The 22,108-nt window shown below is 40.3% G+C and overlaps 1 protein-coding gene and 1 long non-coding RNA gene across 3 annotated transcripts in view; one reads left to right on the forward strand and one right to left on the reverse strand.

Annotated features, from left to right (window-relative positions):
* Nucleotides 1–22,108, reverse strand: part of LOC112645603 (uncharacterized) — a 46,547-nt gene that overhangs the window by 5,247 nt on the left and 19,192 nt on the right. Inside the window, exon 4 of the long non-coding RNA XR_007407711.1 lies at nt 14,412–20,010. This is a non-coding gene — a long non-coding RNA (uncharacterized LOC112645603). The remainder of the gene's footprint in view (nt 1–14,411; nt 20,011–22,108) is intronic.
* Nucleotides 13,446–22,108, forward strand: part of PKD2 (polycystin 2, transient receptor potential cation channel) — a 54,420-nt gene continuing 45,757 nt past the window's right edge. The window contains exons 1-2 of one of the 2 annotated variants that reach the window (XR_007407710.1): nt 13,446–14,149; nt 21,226–21,339. Coding sequence is in view for 1 of the 2 variants with exons in the window: in XM_025425258.3 (XP_025281043.3) it covers nt 13,528–14,149; nt 21,226–21,339 (736 nt within the window). In the remaining variant the exon portion in view is untranslated. The remainder of the gene's footprint in view (nt 14,150–21,225; nt 21,340–22,108) is intronic. The other variant, XM_025425258.3, reaches the window with a different exon arrangement.

Genomic DNA, 22,108 nt, shown 5'->3' on the forward strand with positions numbered 1-22,108 from the left:
GGAAAGAGCCATTAGAACAGAAAAATATATAATGAATAACGTCCTTAAAATAACATCTCATACATTGATACAAAAGTCTCAGAGAAGGGTAGCTGGGGGGCTCAGTCAGTTAAACATTTGCCTCCAGCTCAGGTCATAATCTCAGGGTCCTGTTATCAAGCCCCACATTGGGCTCTCTGCTCAGCGGGGAGTCTGCTTCTCCCTCACCCTCTGTAATCTCTCTCACTCTCACTCTCAAATAAATAAGTAAAATATTTTAAAAAATAAAAGTCTCAGAGCAATTCCTTCATGGTTTATTCCTTATATAAAATCAAGGAAAAGGAATTAATACATTTTTATACCTAAAAAAGCAATATTTAAACTATGTCCCATCACCTATGTGTCCCCTAACAACCCTGTAGATGCTCACTTCAGATGCAATCTGACAATCTTTTGATTCTGCGGCCATTCAAAGAGTAATAAAGAAATACTACTGTTATGAGCTAGTTGAGTCCACCCTCCTCCCACACTTAAATCCAAGTACTAACTTCCATATCTCTGAATGTGATCTTATTTAGAAACTGGATCATTGTAGATGTAATGAGTAGAGTGGGTTCCTAATCCAATACAACTGATATCGTCTTAAGAAGACAATTTGAAGACAGGGAGACACACAAAACACATGTGACACCAAAGGCAGAGATTTGAGCTACAAGTCAAGGAATACCATGGATTACCAGCAAAACACCAGAAGCTAGCAAAAGACAAGCAAGGATTCCATTACAGGGCTCAAGCAGAAACAAGGCCCTGCTGATACCATATTTTCAGACTTCTGTCTCTAGAACTGTGAAACAATACATTTCTGTTGTTTTAAATCACCAAGATTATGGTATTTTATTACAGCAGCCCTAGCAAACTAACACAACCATGAACAATTTACACTCCTAAATTCATCTCAGAAGAAAAAGAGCAACTCCTCAAAATCCACAAACTACCAAAACTCCATCAAGATGGGATTGATAACTTGAATATTCTTACAGCTGTTAAATAAATTGAATTTGTAATTGAAAAACTCCTGAAAAAGAAATTTCTATGCTCAAATTGTTTCACTGGAGAATTTTCTCAAACACTCAAAGAAGAATTCACACTAATTATACATTATCTCTTCCAGAAATAGAAGAGGATGTAACACTTGCCAGTTCACTTTATGAGACCCAGCTTACCCTGATATCAAAAGGAGACAAAAACAGCACACATGAAACAGAAAATTACAGGCCAATGTCTTTCAAGAATATAGGCACAAAAATCCTCAACAAAATGTTAGCAAATCAAAATTAATAATGTGTAAAAACAATAATACACTATGATCAATTGGGTTTTAATCCTGGTATGCAAAGCTTCTTCAATATTTGAAAATCAAACAATGTGTTTTACCATATCAAAAAGCTGAAAGGAAAAAAATCATGTAATAATATCAATGATATAGTAAAAGTGTTTGACAAAATCCAATACACATTAATGTTTTAAAAAAAGGAATAGAGGGAAAGTTCCTTGACATTATAAAGAGCATCTGGAAAAACCTACAGCTAATATCATTTTTAAGGATAAATGTTTACCACTCAATGCTTCTACTCTATGAATGGGAACAAAGCAAAAATGTCCTTTTCACTACTCATATTCAATATAGCACTGGAAGTTCTAGTCATTGCAATAAGGAAAAAATTAAATTAAATTAAATTAAATTAAAAAGTAAAGAGTACACAAATTAGGAAAGAAAAAATAAAACTATTTTCAGACAACATGACTTTCTATGTAGAAAATTCCAAGAAACCTATAAAACATTCCTAGAACTAAACAATGAATTCAATAGCATTGTAGGATTCAAGATCAACATACCAAAATCAATTGAATTCTTATATACTGACAATGAACAAGTTAAAACCAAAATTAAAATGGTGTCATTTAAACCTGAAAAAAAATGGAAATATTTAGATATAAATCTAAGAAAATATGTATAAAATATGTATGATAAAAGTTACAACATGTTGATTTAAAAAAACACAAAAAGACTTAAATACTTGGAAATTCACACAACGCAACAGCAAAAACCCCCAAATAATCCAATTAAAAAATGGACATGGGAATGAATAGACATTGGTGCATGAGAAGGTGCTCAGTATCACTAATTACCAAGGGAATGAAAATCAAAACTACAAGGAGATACTACCTCATACCTGTTAGAATGGCTATCATCAAAAAGACAAGAAATATTAAGTGTTGGCAAGGATATGGAGAAAAGGGAACTCTTGTACACTAGTGGTAAGAATGTAAATTGTTGCAATGACTAGGGAAAACAGTACGGAGGCTCCTCAAAAAATTAAAAACAAAACAAAAAAAAAATTAAAAACAGAGCTAGCACATGACCCAGCAATTCCACTTCTGGGTATTTATCCAAAGGAACTACCATCACTATCGATTCATCAGGAAGATATAACTATTGTAAATAGATATTTACTCATCATTGGAGCACTTAAACATATAAAACCAATATTAACAGAAATGAAAGGACAAATAAACAGCAACAAAACAATAGTTTTTGGGACTTCAATACCCCACATTCAACAATGGATACATCATCAGACAGAAAATCAATAAAGAAACAGTGGGCTTGTATAACACTGTAGAGCAAATGAGCCTAACATATTTATAGAACATTACTTTCAACAGCAGCAGAATATACATTGTTTTCAAGCACATTCTCCAGATACATGTATGTTAGGCCACAATACAAATCTCAACAAATTTAGGAAGACTGGACCCATATCAATCTTTTCCAATCATGATGGTATAAAACTAGGAATCAATAACAGAAAGAAAGTTGGAAACAAATAAATGGAAATTAAACAATGCAGTCCTTAATAACTTATGAGACAAAGAAGAAATTAAATAAGAAATCAGAAAGAATCTTAAAATGGAATAACAACATGCCAAAACTTATAGGATCCAATAAAAGCATTCCAAGAAGGAAATTTATAACAATAAATGCTTGGATTAAGAAAAAAGAAAGCTCTCAAATAAACAACCTAATTTTATACCTCAAGAAACTAAAAAAAAAAAACTAAGCCAAATTTAGCAGAATAAAAGAAATAACAAAGTTTAGAGCAGAAATAAATGTAATTAGAAGTAGGTGGACAAAAAAAAAGAAGTAGGCGGACAATAGAAAAGATAACAAAACTATACTTGTTCTTTAAAAAGATAAAATCACTGAATCTTTCGTTAGACTGACAGAGAGAGAGAGAAGATTCAGATAATAAAACTGTAATTGAAAGAGGGGACATTACAACTACAAGAATATAAAGGATCAAAAGAGGCTATTATCAATAATTATATGCCAATGAATTGGATAAGCTAGAAGAAATGGATAAATTCTTCGAAATATGAAACCTATCAAGACTGAATAATGAAGAAACAGAAAATCTGAGCAGTTCAATGACAAAGGAAGGACAATGACTCAATAATCAAAAATCTCCCAACATAAAAACCCCAAGCCCAGATGGCTTAATGGGTAAATTCTACCAAACACTTAAAGAAAAATTAATACCAATCTTTCTCAAATTCTTCCAAAATATTGAAGAGAAGGGAACACATCTAAACTCACTTCACAAGGCAAGCATTACTATAATAGTTAATATACGTCATTACACATTTGTACAAACCCACAGAGGTACAACACCAAGGGTGGACTCTACATAAACTGTAGACTCTGAATGATTATGTTGTATCTATGTGGGTTCATCAAATATAACAAATGTACCACTCTGGTGGGAAATCTTGATAATGGGAAAAGCTATGCATGAAAGAGGGCAGGAGGCACATGGAAAAAAAGGTAGAGACCTTTCCCTCAATTTTGTGTGAACCTAAAACTGTTCTTAAAAAATAAAGTATTTAAATATGCGGGAAAACCCCATAATAGTAGTGAAAAATTTTAGCATATCACCTAGGGTCACTTAGGTTTAATTAGGAAATAGATGGTATACTCAACAAGCTAATTTGACTAGGAGTTACATAGAATGGACCTGCTTAAAAAAAAAGAATGGACCTGCTTCTTTTTAAAGATTTTTAGAAATATATATTTTATTTAAATTCAATTTGCCAACATATAGTACTACACCCAGTGCTAAGATTTTTTTTTTTTATTCACTTGAGAAAGAGTGAGAGCAAAAGCCTGAGGGGGAGGGGAGCAGTCTGAGGGAGTGGAAGAAGCAGACTCCCCTCTGACCAGAGAACATGATGCAGGGATTGATCCCAAGACCCTGGGATCATGACCTGAGCTGAAGGCAGCCAGCCGCTTAACTGAGATACCCAGGGGCCCACAATGGATCAGCTTTTATTGCAGGCTAATTTGGTCCCACTACTAGAGCATTATCTTTCTGAGGATTCTACTCAACACCATATATATTACAGAGTTTCTCCACTTTGGATATTGACAACTAGAAAATTCTACTGCTCTGTGAGAGCATCAGAAACTTGCTCCTTTTGGGTAGTTCTTACTGCTGCAGATTTCCCTGGCAGGCAGGCAGTTCTGTCCTCAGGCAGATTCCTCACATGCACACTCTAAAGACTCCAGGGCAACTCTGGAGCTTTTTCTGCAGTCCTCTCCCTACTGGTACTCTGTCTACAAACTGTCCTCCTTTGCACCTTGGCTTCCTTGGCCACTCTGGACTCCCCAAATTCTCAACTTAGTCTTCTCAGCTGGGAGGCACTGCAGCCTGGGAGCCAAGAATATTATGCCCAGCCAATTTGTTTTATGTTTATGACAACAGAAAGGCACTCTTTAAAAAAAAAAAAAAAAAAAAAGATAGAAAGAAAGAAAGAAAGAAAAGAAAGGCACTCTTAATTTTGCACAGACTCTGGGAATAATGAGGCATTAGCAAGTCCTCCTTTAAAAAAAAAAAAAGAAGAAAAAACCTGAATAAAAAATCTATCCCAAAAGGCTTGAATCAAGAGAACTCAGAGAAGGGGAGCCTATGTTTAAAAAATATTAGTAATGAGCACTGAATATGTCTAAAAATAAGATGAAATTTATATTTATTATTTTAGAAGAAAATAAAAGTTTAGAGATTTCGTAAAAGTTATTAATTTTTAAAAGTATTGGTAGAGAGTACATATTTGTTAATACCTTATTTTTCAAAAGAGTCAAAGCCTACTGAAAAAGTTTGTAGATCAAAAAACAATTGTTTGCTTAATTTAAAAAATTGATGTTGATATTAAAATTGACATTTGTAAATAATTTCTAAATAACAGTCAGACAGAAACCCAACAAAGCTTACTAATTCTCTCTAATCAACTGATGAGAAGCCTTTTACAGGTCAGGCCAAAGTATGAACTATGACCAGACAGTCATAGTTCAAAAGTTCTGTTTAAATAAACTTAAACCATTAAAATTTACAAATTTAAAAATTTAGTCGGTAAGCAACAGTATGAGGGAAGCTACTGTAACCAAAGTAGGATGGTATTAGTAAAAGGTTAAGCACATAACAAAAAGGAGAAGGCAACATGCAGAAATAAACACATATATGGTCAATTGCGAAAATGATTCAAGAGAGAAAGAACTGTCTTTTCAACTAATGATGCTAGAACAATTGAATACTCATCTATAAGAAAAACAAACTTAATTCATACCTCCCATCATATTCTAAAATTATCTCAAAATGGATTATATGCCTAAACATAAAAGATATAAAACTTCTAGAAGAAAATGTTCATGACCTTGGGTGAAGCAAGGATTTTAAAAAATATGACCCCAAATGTACAATTCATAAAAGAAAAATTCATAAGTAGAACTTTATCAAAATTAAGAACTGCTATTAAAAATTACTAAGAATCCATTTTAAAAAGGACTTCTGGAATATTTTAACAAAGATTTCAAAGGTGTAATTTAATTACGTAAAACAAAGTAAGGTTCAGCATCCTCTAAAGTCTCTAATCTCCTAATTCTTGCAGAGTGGGAGGCCCAACTAGCCACCCTAGATGCCCAGACAAGGGGGTCCAATCTTGGGGTCACATAGCATCTTATGCACATAACTAACAACTCTTAACAGACTGTAAGTACACTTCTATTCAAATTTGTTAGTACTATTTTAATTGCAAGGGATAGAAATCTTAACCTAAAATAAATTAATCAGAAAGGAAATGTTAGGGCTAATGAAGTCCGGGGGTAGATCTGCCTTCAATTAGTGCTGGCTCAGGGGCTCGAATGATATCATCAGAAGCTGGGCTTTCTTCATCTCCTTAGACCCACCTAAGACATAATAAATCAGAATCCCTAGGAGTTAGACTCCAGAATCTTAAAAACAACAACAGAAAATCCTTTCCAGATGGGTGCCACAAGGCACTTATCAGTTAATTGCTTTAGCTGTTGTATAGCTTGTCTTTGCAAGCTAATTACAAGCTTCTTGCATGCAAGGACAGTTTCTTCTGTACCCTAATCTAAATTGTGCTCAATGGATATTAAACAGGTATTCTGTAAAGTCTAGTAGATCTAGGGATGCTGTAAGTTTAATGCTGTAAGCACCAAAAGACATTTGGCAAAAAATTCTGATATTCTTTTAGAAAAATATAGGCTAGTGAAAATACAGTTGGATTCAAAGTTTTTGAACAACTATGTCCAAATGGAATTAGTGAATAAATTTGAGTTAGTAAAGAGAAAAACCTCACACAATATTCCAAAGCACTCTGTTCTTGGCCCTGCATTGATCAAAATTCTTTTGAACTTGGATGAAGATATAGATGATAAACATCATATCTGTGATTGACAAAATGAGGAGATGTCAAATGATAAAAATGTATTTTACAATGTTCTTGAATAGGTTGGCCACTCAAACATTACCACGGGATCAATTTTAGTATTCTTCTAGTCCTCACATTATACTTATTTTTATGTATCTATATATTGTTGGCTCTATTTTCCCCCTGAGCATCAACGTTTTGGCCGCCAGCTTGTCTAGACTTAACATTCTTTTACTCTAAATCTAGCAGGAAGAAAAGCTTTTCTTTTCCACAACTTGAAAAAAAAGTTCTGTCCTAATTTCCTTTGAACAGAACCAGATCCCACGCCTGTTCTTAAATGCCATTCACAGGAGCCAAGTGTTCATGATGCTCTGGTTGGCCACGCCTGGGTTCCACGCTCATCACTTGGGAACTAGTGGTGGTGTCAGCCACATCTGAGGCACACATGGACTCAGAACATGGGAGTATTGTTCCCCAAGAAAATCTGACTATTGCTTTGGTAAGAAAGTGGGATGGCCACTGAACTGCTAAACAACAAACTAAGGAAGCCAGAGTCTCTGCTCTGTAGAACTTACATTCTACTCAGGAAGACAACTAGGTTAACAGATATTTTCAATATGAAATGATCCATGTTGGGACACCTGGGTGGCTCAGTTGGTTAGGCATCCAACTCTTGCTTTTGGCTCATGTTATGCTCTCATGGGTCATGAAATGGAGCCCCTCATCAGGCTCCATGCTCACTGGGGAGTCTGCTTGAAGATTCTCTCCCTCTGCCCCTATCCCTATTCACTTGAAAACCCTCTTTCTTGGGCAGCTCCGGTGGTGCAGCGGTTTAGCGCTGCCTGCAGCCCAGGGCGTGATCCTGGAGACCCTGGATCGAGTCCCATGTCAGGCTCTCTGTATAATGCCTGCTTCTCCCTCTGCCTGTGTCTCTGCCTCTCTCTCTCTCTCTCTCTGTCTCTATGAATAAATAAATAAAATCTTAAAAAAAAAAAGAAAACCCTCTTTCTTAAATAAGTAAATAAATCTTTTTTAAAAATAGGTAATTTTATGATAAAATTTTACAGGGTAAAGGGCAAGTAAATTCAAGCTAGGGGCCAGGATTGTGACTAAGTAAGTTTCCAGAAGGAGATGATGCCTGAGTCTAGAAAGATTTTAAGTCTTAGGGAAGTGTAGGAAAGATCTTGGGGATGAGGTAATAATGTTTCCAGGTATCTTTGATTTACAAGATTTCATCTCCTTGCAGGTAGGAATTACATCTTATCCTTGCCCTCCCTGGAATCCAACATGGTGCCTGGTGTCTAGTGGACACTCTATAAGTATCTGATGAGTTTGTTGATATCTCCTCATTATGTGTTTAGAAAAAATTCTGTGGGAATTTGTAAGGTAGATATTTTGCCGCATTATTAACAGAAGGAAACTGAGATACAGAGGACAGGTCATCAAAATCAGAGTGCCAGACGACACGTGTCGAGATAACTCCCGCAGAGGCAGGGACACATCCAAACAAGTTCTAGACATAAAGATGAATATCACAAATTCTAGCCTTGCATTGTTAGTGCAGTAAATTGAGAAATAAAAACAAGTAGAAACTTTAGTATGGTTAGCAGTTCTTATAAAGCCCAAAACACCAAATTTTTTTCTAATGATTTCAGATGTCAAGTGGTAAAAATTTATTTTACAATGTTCTTGAATAAATAAGGACTGGGAAAAAATTGAGAGGGAAACATGTTTGTTTGGGTGGGTTGCTAAGCAACACCACACATGCCAGAGAGTCCTTTTGGCTTTCCTTTGGAAGGTGGAATCTGCAGGACCAATAGGGCCTTCTGCTTGTGTCTGCTTCATCTGTTCACATGGGAAAATAAAAGCAAAACAGGGAACAAACAGGCAAGTCTAGTAATACAGAAGCCAGAGGTGTGGAGAATACTAAGTATGAAATGAGACTGTACTGTTTTTAAAGTTGCCTTTTAAACGACTTGTCTGAGTATCCACCATGGCACTAAGACAAAGAGACCGGGTTTGTGTAGCATATTTCAGAAGAACTCACAACACAGATGAAATACAATCAAATAGCATCCAGCTATGTTATCTATCCCACACAGTATTTCAGGCTCTGTAGATTATTGAATCTTGGATATGGTATTAGGACTGTTGGGTGAATGAAAATATGAGTTTATGCATCTCATTTTTTTAACAAGGGAAAACTGCTTATGGGAAGTAGAATTTTAAGATGAGTATTAAAGGAAGGAATTCTGTAGAAGGGGAAGAGAAATACAGCTTCAAGCCCTACTTGAGGAAAAGCAGGGCCCTCTGAAGGGGAAAAAAAATGCCACGGTAAAAGCACAAAAAAGAACATTAGGAAGCCAGAAAGAATGACAAGGTATTTGAGCAGGAAACATATTGCATGGCTGGTGATGGGTTTATGAAAACTAAGATTGAAATTCTTGGAATGTAAGATGTAGGAGGCATCGCATTAAATATGATCCATGTTATGTTACACAAATATTTCTCTGAATTTTTTTTTTAATCACACTACTTGTGAAGATTTGTAATTAAAATTTTGGGTAAGCACACATTTAATTCTGAATTATGTATGTGTAGGCACATTTTTGGTCAGTCCAATTCATTTGGAGACAATGGTATAGTCTTAAAAAGAATGATTCAGATTTTGTTTTAAATAATTGACACTATAAAAGAAGGTACATCATTAATTATAAAGACTATGCTCTTTAACATGCATCTCAGGCCTTCCATGATCTAGCCCTATCTTCCCCTCCCATGCCAGCCTGAATAGTCTCTCTCTTCTCTCCTCAAACCCTTCTTGTGTTGAAAGACTTTATACTGACTTGATACCATAGGGGCCAAGGGCAAGCCACCCCAAAAAGTGCACTTAAGCATATTGATTATTTTAAAGAAAAGTTACTTAAACAGCTGGTGTAAGGATATTCAGAACCACCTCCATCCCCCTCCAGCAGGAAATCAATTTCCCATATGAAAGGTATCCTTCCTCTACTAAGGAGTAAAAAAATATCCTTATCATCAGAGATAGGAACTTGAAAGCTGAGAAAGCTGCAGAAAAAAAAAAAAAAAAAAAAAAAACAACCCTGAGATCATAACCTGAGCCGAAATCAAGAGTCAGATGCTTAACCGACTGGGCCACCCGGGCGCCAGACGCTCCTCTGTCTTAATTATGACAAATATCTTCATCTATTACAATAACTTATGCGGCAGTTTTTGTCACAACTGGATTATGAGCTTCTTAAGGCCAGACGCTCCCTGTCTAGCACAGAGGATTCTACAACAAATACTTCTGGAGTACCTGCTATGTGCCGGGCACAACACTATGAAAGATTGCAATCAGTGCAACAGGCCAAAAGCCCAGCCCTTAAAGAGCTTGCATTCCCTGTGGAATTGTTAGGGAGACTGCATGAACCTAGTCAGTTGTAATCATTTTCAGTCATGCTGTTAGATCTTTGGCTAAGACTGGGGTTTCTTAATTCTTCCTGTAGAGCTGTTTTTAACCTTCACATGCCACCTTTTCTCTTCAGAGGGGCTAGGGGCCTTGGACTAGCTGATGCCCACGTGAAACTATTATTAAGTCACTGTTCAAAATACTATTTTCAGTTTTGTGATATTTGTTTCCCCCGGGATGTTTTGATTTTCCACAGTTCAACATTTAGAACACAGTTGATTACTCCTCATTTTGCCCATTTCTTCTTTGTTTTGTCATTTTCTGCAAGTCCTACTTTTTTTTTTTTTTTAGCAAGTCTATAGTCCAGAGATGTATGGAAGAGAATACGGAATGGAAAAACAATAATATCAAGGAATAATAGAATTAATTCGATTACTATTTATTAGGTTCAAGTTCTGTGCTTTTACTATTCAGAGTAAGTAACATTATTATTTTAACAGAATATACAAGATAAAACACTATTGGGACATAACTTCAGGGAGTTATCTCATTGGCAAGTCTTAAATAACAATAGATGGGAGACTATAATTTAGTATTATAGGGAAGGAAAACTGTTCCTGTACCCTTCAAGGTCTTCCACCTGAACTTAGAATTAAATTTACATAAGACAGATTAATAAGGGGAGAAAAAAAAAAAAACGCCAAAGTTTCATCATGTGCACATGGAGGCCTAATAGTGAAATTGAGACCTAAACAAATGACCAAGGAAGGCAGTTTCTATTTTTTAGGCAAAGAGACAATACATTTGTGAGGAATTGACAGGATAAAGAAAACAGATGTTTGGGAGTTTAATTAAGAATTCTAAGTGGAATTTGGGCTCAGGTAGTAGATTAGGAAAAACACTCCCTGTCTTTAAGAAACTCAAAGTCAAGTAAAGGACACAGATAACTAAATAGATAAACTGTAGAACTGATAATAGGTAGCCATGATTGCCTAAATAAAATCAGCCTGTTTTGAGTACAGAGGGAACCAACAAAGGATGCTGTCCGGGTGGATGCACAAGATGGGAAACTGCTAGAAAAGTAGACTGGGAGCTGTTATGGGCTGAATTGTGTCCCCCTCAAAAATTCCTATGTTGAAGTCCTAATCTCCAACAACTCAGAACATGACTATATTTGGAGACAGAGGGGTTTTTTTTTAAGGTAACTAAGTTAAAGTGACCTCATTAGAATAGGCCAGAATCCAAAGACTGGTGTCTTTATGAGAAGAGACTAGCACACAGACATATACAAAGGACCACCCTGTGGAGACACTAGAGGAAAGCCATCATCTGCAAGCCAAGAAAAGAGACCTCAGGAGAAACCAATCCTGCCAACACCTTTTTTTTTTTTTTTCTTTAAGATTTTATTTATTTATTCATGAGAGACACGCAAAGAGAGAGGCAGAGGGATCCCTGGGTGGCGCAGCGGTTTGGCGCCTGCCTTTGGCCCAGGGCGCGATCCTGGAGACCCGGGATCGAGTCCCACATCGGGCTCCCGGTGCATGGAGCCTGCTTCTCCCTCTGCCTGTGTCTCTGCCTCTCTCTCTCTCTCTGTGACTGTCATGAATAAATAAAAATAAAATCTTTAAAAAAAAAAAAAAAAAAAAAAAAAAAGAGAGAGGCAGAGACATAGGCAGAGGGAGAAGCAGGCTCTTCTCTGGGAGCCCTATGTGCCACTCGATCCCACGACCCTGGGATCACGACCTGAGCCAAAGGCAGATGCTCAACCCCTGAGCCACCCAGGTGCCCCCTCCTGCCAACATCTTGATCTCTGACTTTCAACCTCTAGAATTAAGAAAAAATAAAGTTCTGTTGTTGAAGCCACCCAGCCTGTGGCCATTCCTTTATGGCAGCCCTAGCAAACAAAAACAAGGGCAGATGAAGAAAATTTACTAACTCTACCTAAGGAGATTAAATTTTATCTTTTGAGCTGTTGGAAGCCCCCAGAGGTATCTAAGCATCAGCGTGACAGGAACAGCTTGGGTCCTGAATACAATTTGGGCATGCCCGACCTTGAAGTGGAGAATGGAGACGGAATGGACAGGTTTGCAGTTAATAACGAAGAATCAGAGAAAACGCACACTAAGGGTCCTGGGCTAACTCACTGACAAGAGGGATGAGAAACAGAGATCAGAGAGCTGTGTGGGGCAGAAGTAACAAGATTTAGGGGCATGAGGTGTAGGAGAAGAATATAGAGAGATGAGGAGAAGCATGGCTTGGGAAGTAAGGAGAACAGCCATGAGTCAGCTTTCAACTGGCTGCAGAGGAGGTGACGCAGGCTTCAAAGAGGAGGGGAGTGGATATTTAATTTGGGATGGGGGATCCCTGGGTGGCGCAGCGGTTTGGCGCCTGCCTTTGGCCCAGGGCGCGATCCTGGAGACCCGGGATCGAATCCCACGTCGGGCTCCGGTGCATGGAGCCTGCTTCTCCCTCTGCCTGTGTCTCTGCCTCTCTCTCTCTCTCTCTCTCACTGTGTGCCTATCATAAATAAAAAAAATAAAAATAAAAAAAAAATTAATTTGGGATGGCTCAAGTCTGAGACAATCGCAGAACGTCGCATTGCACGGGCTCGGTAGAGAGGGAACCACGAAGGTCTGGCCCCGGGGCTGACGAGGGACTGTGACTGAGGCCAGAGGGCAGGGGATGGGCTCACGCTCAGGGCACCAGCGGGCCCCGGGGTCCGGGACGGAATCTGTGCACGGTGCACGGTGGGTGGAGAGAGGAGCCGACCAAAGGAGGTCAAAGAGACCATCTCCCCCCCCCCCCCCAAAAAAAAGCAGAAGAGGGGACTAGGGAGCCGCCAAAGGCCAAGGACATCAGCATTAATAGTGGGTTCCTGGTTTTCCCGCGAAGGTTTCTTCGCCGCAGCCGCAAACCAGCGCGGGCCGCGTTCCTCCAGCGCCCACCGTCTCCCAAAGTGGGTTTGTGTCTCCCTGCACTCGGGCAAATCGAGGCCGAAGGGGCCTGCGGCTAGCGGAGCAGGCGGCGACCGCCCCGAACTGCAGCGAGCCCCCGGGGCCGGGCCCCCTCCCCCTCTCCCCTCCCCCCTCCCCCGAGTGGAGCGCGCGCGCCCGCCCCCCGCCCCCGCCCCCGCCCCCGCCCCCCGCTCCGCTCCGCTCGGGACCGCGCGGTCCGCGGGGCGGCGTCCTCGCACCGGGCCGGGCGCGGGAGGCGAGGCGAGGCGGAGCGGCGGGAGGCGGGGCTGCGGGAGGCCGGGGGCGGGGAGCAGGAGGAGAGAACATGGCCTCTGCGGCGGGCTGCGCCGGCCGGGGCGCGGGGCGGGGGCGCGCCGGGCGCCAGTGACCGCGATGCGCAGCTCGAGCCGCGTGCAGCCGCAGCAGCCGCAGCAGCCCGGGGACCCGAAGCGGCCGCCCGCAGCCCGAGCCGCGGGCCCCGGACGCCTGCTGGCGGGCGGCGCTGCCGGGGGCGCCGGCCTGGCCGCTGCGGGCGGCCTCCGCGGGCAGAGGGGCCTGGAGGTGGAGATGGAGATGGAGCGCCTCCGGCAGGCGGCCGCGCGGGACCCCCCGGCCGGGGCCTCGGCGTCGCCCTCTCCCCCGCTCTCGTCGTGCTCGCGCCAGGCGTGGAGCCGCGACAACCCCGGCTTCGAGGCCGAGGAGGAGGAGGAGGAGGAGGAGGTGGAGGGCGAGGAAGGAGGCATGGTGGTGGAGATGGACGTGGAGTGGCGCCCGGGCAGCCGCAGGTCGGCCGCCTCGTCGGCCGGGAGCTCCGGGGGCGGCCGCGCCCGGGGCCTGGGGGGCTTCCGCGGCTCGGGCCCCCCGAGCGGCAGGCGGCGCCGGCGAGAGGACCCGGGCCCGCCGAGCCCCAGCCCGGCCGGCGGCGGGGACCCGCGGCACCGCCACCTCCCCCTCGCCCTGGACGGGCAGCCGCCGCGAGTGGCCTGGGCCGAGCGGCTGGTTCGTGGGCTGCGAGGTAAGAAGAGCGAAGCGGGGCTCGGGGCTCGGGGCTCGGGGCTGCGGGCGCCGCGGGCGCCGCGGGAGCCACCGCGCTCCGGGCTTTCCGGGGCGCCACCTCGCGGCGCCCTGGTGCCCCCGCCCGCCCCGCGAGCGCGAACCCCACCTCCGCTGCTTGCGCCCCACTTCCGGGACCCGCGGAGGCCCTCCACCGCGCCCGGGTTCGTGCAAACGTAGGGGTACCCCTCCTCGGAAAGATGCGTCGGCGCATTTCTTTTTACCTGTGGATTTAAGTGTCAAGCCGTATTAGGACGCAAGGGTGCCTCCGAAGATCCTCTTCTTGTAGGGGAGAAAGGAAGGAAAATTCAGACACAACTGAAGGAGATTGCAGCTGTAGATTGGGGTCGTCCACTGGTCTGGAAGCCCCGTGGCCCCTCATTCCATTCTGGAAAGGGTAACTGTAGTGTCACCCAAGTTGTGGGACGAGTGTCATGGAGCTGTCACTGATACTGTTTTGGTGATGTGTGTGGTTGTTGGAGGGAGAGCAGGCTGTTGAGAACACCACAGTAGAATAAAATAATGTCCATGGAAACAGTTAATTAGCCATTGCTAATCTAGGCATTTTCCTAAAATAGTTGCAAAGAAAAAGTTACATTGTTTAAAAAACTTGGTAGTGTGTTTTTTAAATAGCTACATTCGTGTTCTTTGAAATTCTAACAGCCCACTGAAGTCACCAGATACCAGCTGTGTGTACATGTGTCAGAGTTCAGTGCACCCAACTTTCCAAAGGCAGGAAAGGAATTTTCAAATTTGCCAGTGCCTGTTTAGAGGACACAGATTTTCCAGGAGCAGAGAGGATCGTGTTTTTGCAACGTTTTGTCTGAGGCATCCTTGGGAAAGAGTTGCATTTGCTTAGGAGCATTAAAATTATTTTAATCTCCACTCTTAAGAGTTTCCATTCTCACTTCTCTTGAAAGCTTCCCCTCCCTACTCTTCCCTATCAGATTTGCAAATCTTGTACAAAGAACCCAGGTGATAAGTCAGGGAATAATAATAAGTCATGATCCTTTTAACTCCGTTTAAGCATTTGATAACACATGTAGCCTTGTTTGAATAAACTTAACAATAGAATATAATGAAATGAAATATATATCTTTATTATATGAGTGTATATACAAGTGTATTTCTTCAAAAATTTTTTTCAAAAAATTTACAGTATATATATATATATATATATATAAGCTTGTAGTGAACTTTTAGTCAAACTTTTTCAGTGGTCTAAATTAGTAGGAGAAGAGGCTTGGGAACTTGTTAATTTTAGAAAATTTTAGAATGAATTTTATTTTATTAAATATACTAAAATTTTAAACATATCACTTATTAAACAAGTGACATTTGTTGAACGATTTAGCAGCTGCTATGTTCTTTTTTTTTAATTAGCTGCTACTATGAAATTAGCACTGTACCAGGTGTTTCCCCGACCCCACAAAAAAAAAAAAAAAAAAGGGAGGAAGAAAGAAAAAAAACTGAAATAGCACCTTCATGAACCTTTTCCTATGGACAGAAACCAAGGAAAGTAAAATCAGTAACCATGAATGAGTTGTGACTTTTCCCCCTTATGGGATACCGACCACAAAAATCTTGCATGCATTATATAAGTAGTACCCTAGGATCAAAACAGAAAGTAATTTGCAATTTCTAAAGGTAGGAGAGATTACTCAAGCTTGGAGTGAGTGGTCAGGAGCTTCCCTGGAGGTCTTATGCCTTCATGATTTTATGCAACTCACTGAGATTTCCTGGGCCTCAGTTCCTCATTTGTAGAATGGAGGGCTTGAACCTGATCTCCAAAGTCTTTTCTAGCTTCAGTACACTCGGTGTTCTTTAATGACATACATCCAAGTTGGATACAAAGAGTCATTTTTGCTGTTTATAGATCTATCTCCTTAGCAGGAGTAAAATGATAAAGTAGTGTTTGAGGCCTGGTTATAGGAAACACTGTCCAGCCGAGGAATTGAGAATATATTCCTAAGTATTAGGAAGCAGTTGCAAATTTTTAACAGGACCAGAAACATGCAGAAAGGGAGTATCAGAAGGCAGTGTGCTGTGCAGGGAAGAGAGGCAGGAAGACCATGTAGGAGGCAGCCAGTGAAGAAGTGGTGAAGGTCTGACCCAAGGAGGTGGAGGATGGCTGAAGGATTTAAAGACTGTCCCTAAACTTAATGATATCCCCTATAATCTTGTTTACTTTTTTCTTAGCAAACCCTTTTTAGTGCAAAAATAAAATTTGACATTTTACACGAGTTATCAATTTTCTAAATTTCTAGAATTGAGTGTGTTCTATGGATGTATCGACTTGGTAAAATCATTTCCTGAGATTGTTACTTTAAACATCTATGCTTGGGATTTTGGGGTTTTGTTTTCCTGGAGAAATCCTAAAGTACTGGCTGTATTGGTCAAGGTGGGCTAAGCTGTTGTAACAAATAGATACCTCCTCTCCCATTCACTATGTTGTATCATCACTCTCCATTTCCAGAACTGTTTCATCATTTCAGACTGTTTCATATACCCATTACCACTATTCATTCCCCTTCTCTTGGTAACTTCTTTTTTTTTTTTTTTTTTTTTTTCTCTTGGTAACTTCTGTTCCACTTTCTGTCTCTGTGAATTTTTCTAATATAGATACATCATATTAGTGGAATCATGCAGTATTTATCCTTTAGTGTCTGGCTTATTTCGCTTAGTGAAATAAGTATTTTCAAGGTTTATCGATGTTGTAGCATATATACAAATTTCATTCCCTTTGATAAGTGGATAATATTCCATTATATGTATACAACACATTTTGTTTATCTATTTTTCAATTGATGAACGAATGGGTTGCTTCCACCTTTTGACTATTGTGACTTTCCTTTCGTTTTTAATCCAAACCTCACTCCATCACTTCTTCCCTTTCTTTTGTTTATTTGCACTATAATTTTGAACAAACAAGATTTTGTATTTCCATAGCTGTGGGGATTTTTTTTGAGGGAGAGTTGCTACTGTGGGATATGTGGCAAGGTTATGCCAGTAACAGAATTTGTGCATCAACAAACATTTGCGAGAGTTTCCTTTGTGGTGCGTACTGGGGATACAGAGATGAATAATATGAGGTCCGAACTCTAAAGGAGCTCAGTTTAGTAGGGGAAACAGGTGTAAGTCAATAATTGCAGTGCAGGGTCCCAGGGATGGGAAGGGCCCAGAGAGGAAAGGACCAGCTCTACTCAGAGGAGGTTCAGAGGAAGTGAACATTGGGTTAGTATTTTGAAGGATGAGGGGGGAATTGAAGGAGAGAAAATAGCAGAAGACAGACCTAGCAAGCCTGTAGCTTATTGGTACTTTTTCCTCTACAAAGTTAGAGCTCGTGGGGACTTTAAGAAGGGGGCTGATCTGGTCATCTGTCAAACTGCAGATGATCCTATCAAGAATGTAGAGAAAGCGGAGGATCATGCTTGGTGGTGGGAGAATAGGCCAGAAGAGGGCTAGCTTGGAGACAAAGGCTGCAGCGAAGGCATGGGAGCTGGGTTAGAAGGAAGCTGGATGGCAGACAGTCAAGCCATCAGAATTGTGGACCAGCTCCATGTAAGGGAAGGGCCTGTCCTAGGATGAAACCCGTGTTTCTGGCTTGATACCATCAACCCAAACAGGGCAAGTAGGTTTCTAGACAAAGAAAATATCTCAGTGTAGGGCATGTGAGGATGAACTGTCTGTGGAATACGCAGGTGGAACTGGCTGTAGGCTATGGCATCTGCTTGTCTGTGCCTCAGGAGAGGACTGACGAAGAATTTAAGATCCAGGAGTCAATAACATAGAAGGTAGCAGCTGAATATTCTATATTAAATGGGCCAATAATAGTAAAAAGTCACTTCCCTTTATAAAGATGGCCCTGCAAATTCAAATAAATATTTGGAAGGATTGTGTTTGTCTTCCTAGACAAGACCCACATGTGTCAGAGCACCAAAAAAACAAAACAAAACAAAACAACAACAAAAAAAAAAACACCCAGAATTCTTTCATTATATAAATGCAATGAGAATGTGGTTGGGCTATTCACAGGGAAATCAAAGTTCATATGGATTTGGGTGTTTATACTGTTCTGAAATTGAGACTAGCTAGATGTCAGAAGTAGGACTTTTTTCAGAGTTGTACCTGTTTCTGGAGCTATAGACAGACCTCCTCCAAGTACTCTATGTGCTTTTAATTCCCAGAGCAATCCCACAAAGAGGTACTCTTATCCCATTTTCAGCTGAGGAAATGGAGGCTCATGACGATAGACGAGGTCTCACAGTTCATATGTGACCAAGCCCTCTACACAATTGATTCCAGAATTCCACGCTGTACCTTGTCATGATCAATGAGTCATGGGGGTTTAGTGTACTTCAGATGGGACAGGGTTAGTGGGAGGCACATGAGCCACACTGAATCTTTTAACCATGGAACTGAATTATTCAAGATGAAATGATTACAGTAGCTGGAATTAGTTTCAAATTGTGAAGGAGTGGGTGAGGGTTTAGATAATCAAGTTTGGTATTGAGCTGATAATTGTTGAAGCTGAGTGAGAGGTACTTAGGGCTTCATTATATCATTCTGTCATTTTTTTTTATATATTACAAAATGAAAATAGTTGTGGAAGTATTCCTGGGAGCGGAGGGGAGTCAATAACTTATATTTGAGACATCTTTTGCATTTTGGATTATCCATCTCAGAGTTTCTCTATATTCATATTCATAAGTACCACTGCCCAGGGGAATATACACTGTTTACATGAAATACTCCAACTTTGGGCTCTGGCATTGCCCAAACAACTTCTTTAACATGAGAGAAGTTGGATATTGTTTGGTGTCCCCTTCATATCATATTCTCCCTAACAGCTGGAGACACTTTTCTGTACTGAGTGTGAGTGCCTGAAATGCTGGGCATGTACCGCCTCCACTGAGGACAATTATGGGAAAAGACAACAATTGATTTTGAAGAATGCTGCCATTTTGGGTGTCAGCTGTGACTTTAACCGTTCTTTTTTTTTTTTTTTATCAGCTCTGCTAAATATAGTTACTTATAGGTCAGCAATTTTTTCTATTTGTAAAAGTAACCATTTCTCAGCCATCAGAATGTAAAGAGGTCCCTGGGTCCTCAGACAGACCTTACATATACACCCAGTGGGGAAATTGGATGAAATTTTGAGGAAGTAGATAGACTAATTAGGAAAAAGTCAATGGAATGCATAAAGTATATTATATAAAAATAGTACTAAGGGGACTTTGTTTCTTTTTATTTGAAATGTTTCATTTGAGAGCTCAAATTGCCATAGACCATTGCACGTTTAGCTTCAATAAAATTTGACGGGAGTTTGGTTTTTCTATTTATAGGTCAAGCAGTACCATTTGTAAATATTAAGAACCATGACTACTCCTTGGTTCACGATTGTTTATAAACCATGGGAAAGAGTGAAATCACTGACCAAGTGAGGCAAGACAACAGTCTTTCCTGATGATAAAGAGACCAGTAATCTCTACTTACGTGTATATTTGAGACCTGGTCTTCAAATGAAATATAACCAAAGAAATAGTGTGATTGCATCCAGGGCTACTGAGCCTAATATTTGGCTGCCTCTGTGTTATTCTGAGTGGTAATTTTCCATGTCATCTAAATTTATAATAATTTTTAAATATGATAGAGTTTCAGTGAACAAACATTCTGCTTGCTGCATTTCTTCTGAGTGAGTAATTCCCTGACAACTACCAGATCTTGGCAGAAGCAAACCTGGTCATAAGTCATGCTCTACTTTCCGTGTGCTGAAACCTATGATGCGTAACACAGTGTCTTTGAATTCAGATGCTGATTTTCCTAAAGGAAATTTGGGAGAGAAAAAGAAAAGGAAATGAAATACTCAAATTTAGGAGTAGTATTAACATATTATTATTATAAGACTTAAAAAATACATAAACACTGGTGATGGAGTCCTCTCTATGGAGTAAAAGCCTAGACCATTTTTTCCCTGTTCTCTGTGTGGCTTGATGGTGGCTTAAGTGGCTGGGTGATTTTCAAGGATCAGAGGGGTTAAAGTCTGTGGAATAAAAGTATGAGGCAGGATGCTGGGGCCAGGTTGGCTGCCATTCATACCCGACCTAATCTAAGTGAAAGGATTGCGAAGTTTGTCTTTTTTGGAACACATGAAGGCTCTTCCAAGTAACCAGCAATGTGATTTTACCGCAGTGTTCATTAATGGGGGTTTTGGATGGCCACCATGTCTGCGCTGAGCGAGTCCAGAACTGCAGTAACTGCCTCCAGCAAGCTCACGGAGGGTTATGTCATCCCTGCTCAGCCAGCCCAACACTTTTTCCATCTGCTGAAATATGGAACATGGTTGCTGATTTTTTTCTTTCTCCAAAGAGAGAGAGAAGTTGGATGATGGTTGCTTTTAATTTAAAGATCATATGTTAATTAGCATTTTTTAAATCTGCTAAGCTAAGCACTAAATGTCTTAAAGGAGAAGGATGGGTACAGAGTAGCAAGATTTCATGCCACCATGCTAGAAGTTTGATGGATGTCTCCATAGTAAAATGATGCTCCAACCAGGCTTTCTTTTAATCAGGGGTGATCCAAAAGGTATCATGTGCCATTAAGTTACATCATGTCCTAACTAGGTTTAGTAATAGGATAATTGCCAGGTTGTGTCCTCTCCCATACAGGAAGAGCGGATGTGTGCACAGTTATTTAATATGTTCTTCTAGGGTGTCCTCATTTCCTATTCTCTTTATAAATTTTTACTAAAACATTTTCTGATGAGATTGGGAGTTTGGACAATGATCAGATTGCCGCCTTACGTTATGCACGTCTGGAGGGACAGTAGAAGCTGATGCATTCTTAAATAAAAGACATTCCTGCTAAAACAATTTCTTAGTTACATTCAGAGCATGCAAAAAAAATAAATAAAGGAGAATCCCCCTTAAAGGTTTATTTATCTTACTGTTATTTATTACTATTTATTTTATGTTTTTTCTTTGCCATTCATGAAATTTTTAAAAATAAAATATCATATTTTTCATTATTTTTTTAAAGGTCTCTGGGGAACGAGACTCATGGAAGAAAGCAACACCAGCCGAGAGAAGTATCTTAAAAGTGTTTTACGGGAAATGGCCACATACCTCCTTTTTCTCATAGTCTTGTGCATATGTAAGTAGGACATTTCTTCCTACTCAAGGAGAGGTTTTAAAAATATTTGACCTGTCAAAACCATAATTGAAAGGAATTGTATGTGCATCAGAGGGGTTCATTCAGAAGCTTTCCATTTTCAGTTTTCGTTTAGAATCTGGTAAAGCTCTCTTCTCCCCTCTGGTAAACATTGATTAAAATTCAGCATTATCTGATTGATCAGTTCATTGTCAGTCATGACCATTTTCACTATGAGATGTATGTGGTAACCTGCCAGATAGCAAGAAACCAAGTAAAAGGACTTTTGTATTAGATTTCCTGATAAATACACTCTCATCACTTTTACATCAATTAACGGAAAGTCTATGTAAGAATTATTTTCAGCAAAATGACTTTCCATGTTTAACAAATTCAGGAAATACAAATAATGTCAGCTAACATAACTTTTATGAAGATATATATATATATTTTTTTTTTTTTAGTCCCAATCTTTTGGATCTGGATGTGTTTGTTTTATAGGTTCCTTTGTTCAATTCATAATGCCTTCCAAATCTTCAGTGATCACCGGCCTTCACTCTACAGGAAACTTACTGCAGACCCATCTCTTTCTTCTTCCCCTCTTCTTTTAGGATGTCTGAGCATCCTCTGGGAGAGGAGGGGAGTCAAGCCTTAGACAAGACAAGTCTTAGAAGCCATTTGCTTCAAAGTCCAGAAAGTCACAGACAATGGATTTATCTTCTGAATCAAAGGGTGTTGGATGATGGGAGTTCTGTCGTGTTCTCTCCAAAGC

Source organism: Canis lupus, chromosome 32 (genome assembly GCF_003254725.2).
Source record: "Canis lupus dingo isolate Sandy chromosome 32, ASM325472v2, whole genome shotgun sequence".
Taxonomy (NCBI): domain Eukaryota; kingdom Metazoa; phylum Chordata; class Mammalia; order Carnivora; family Canidae; genus Canis; species Canis lupus.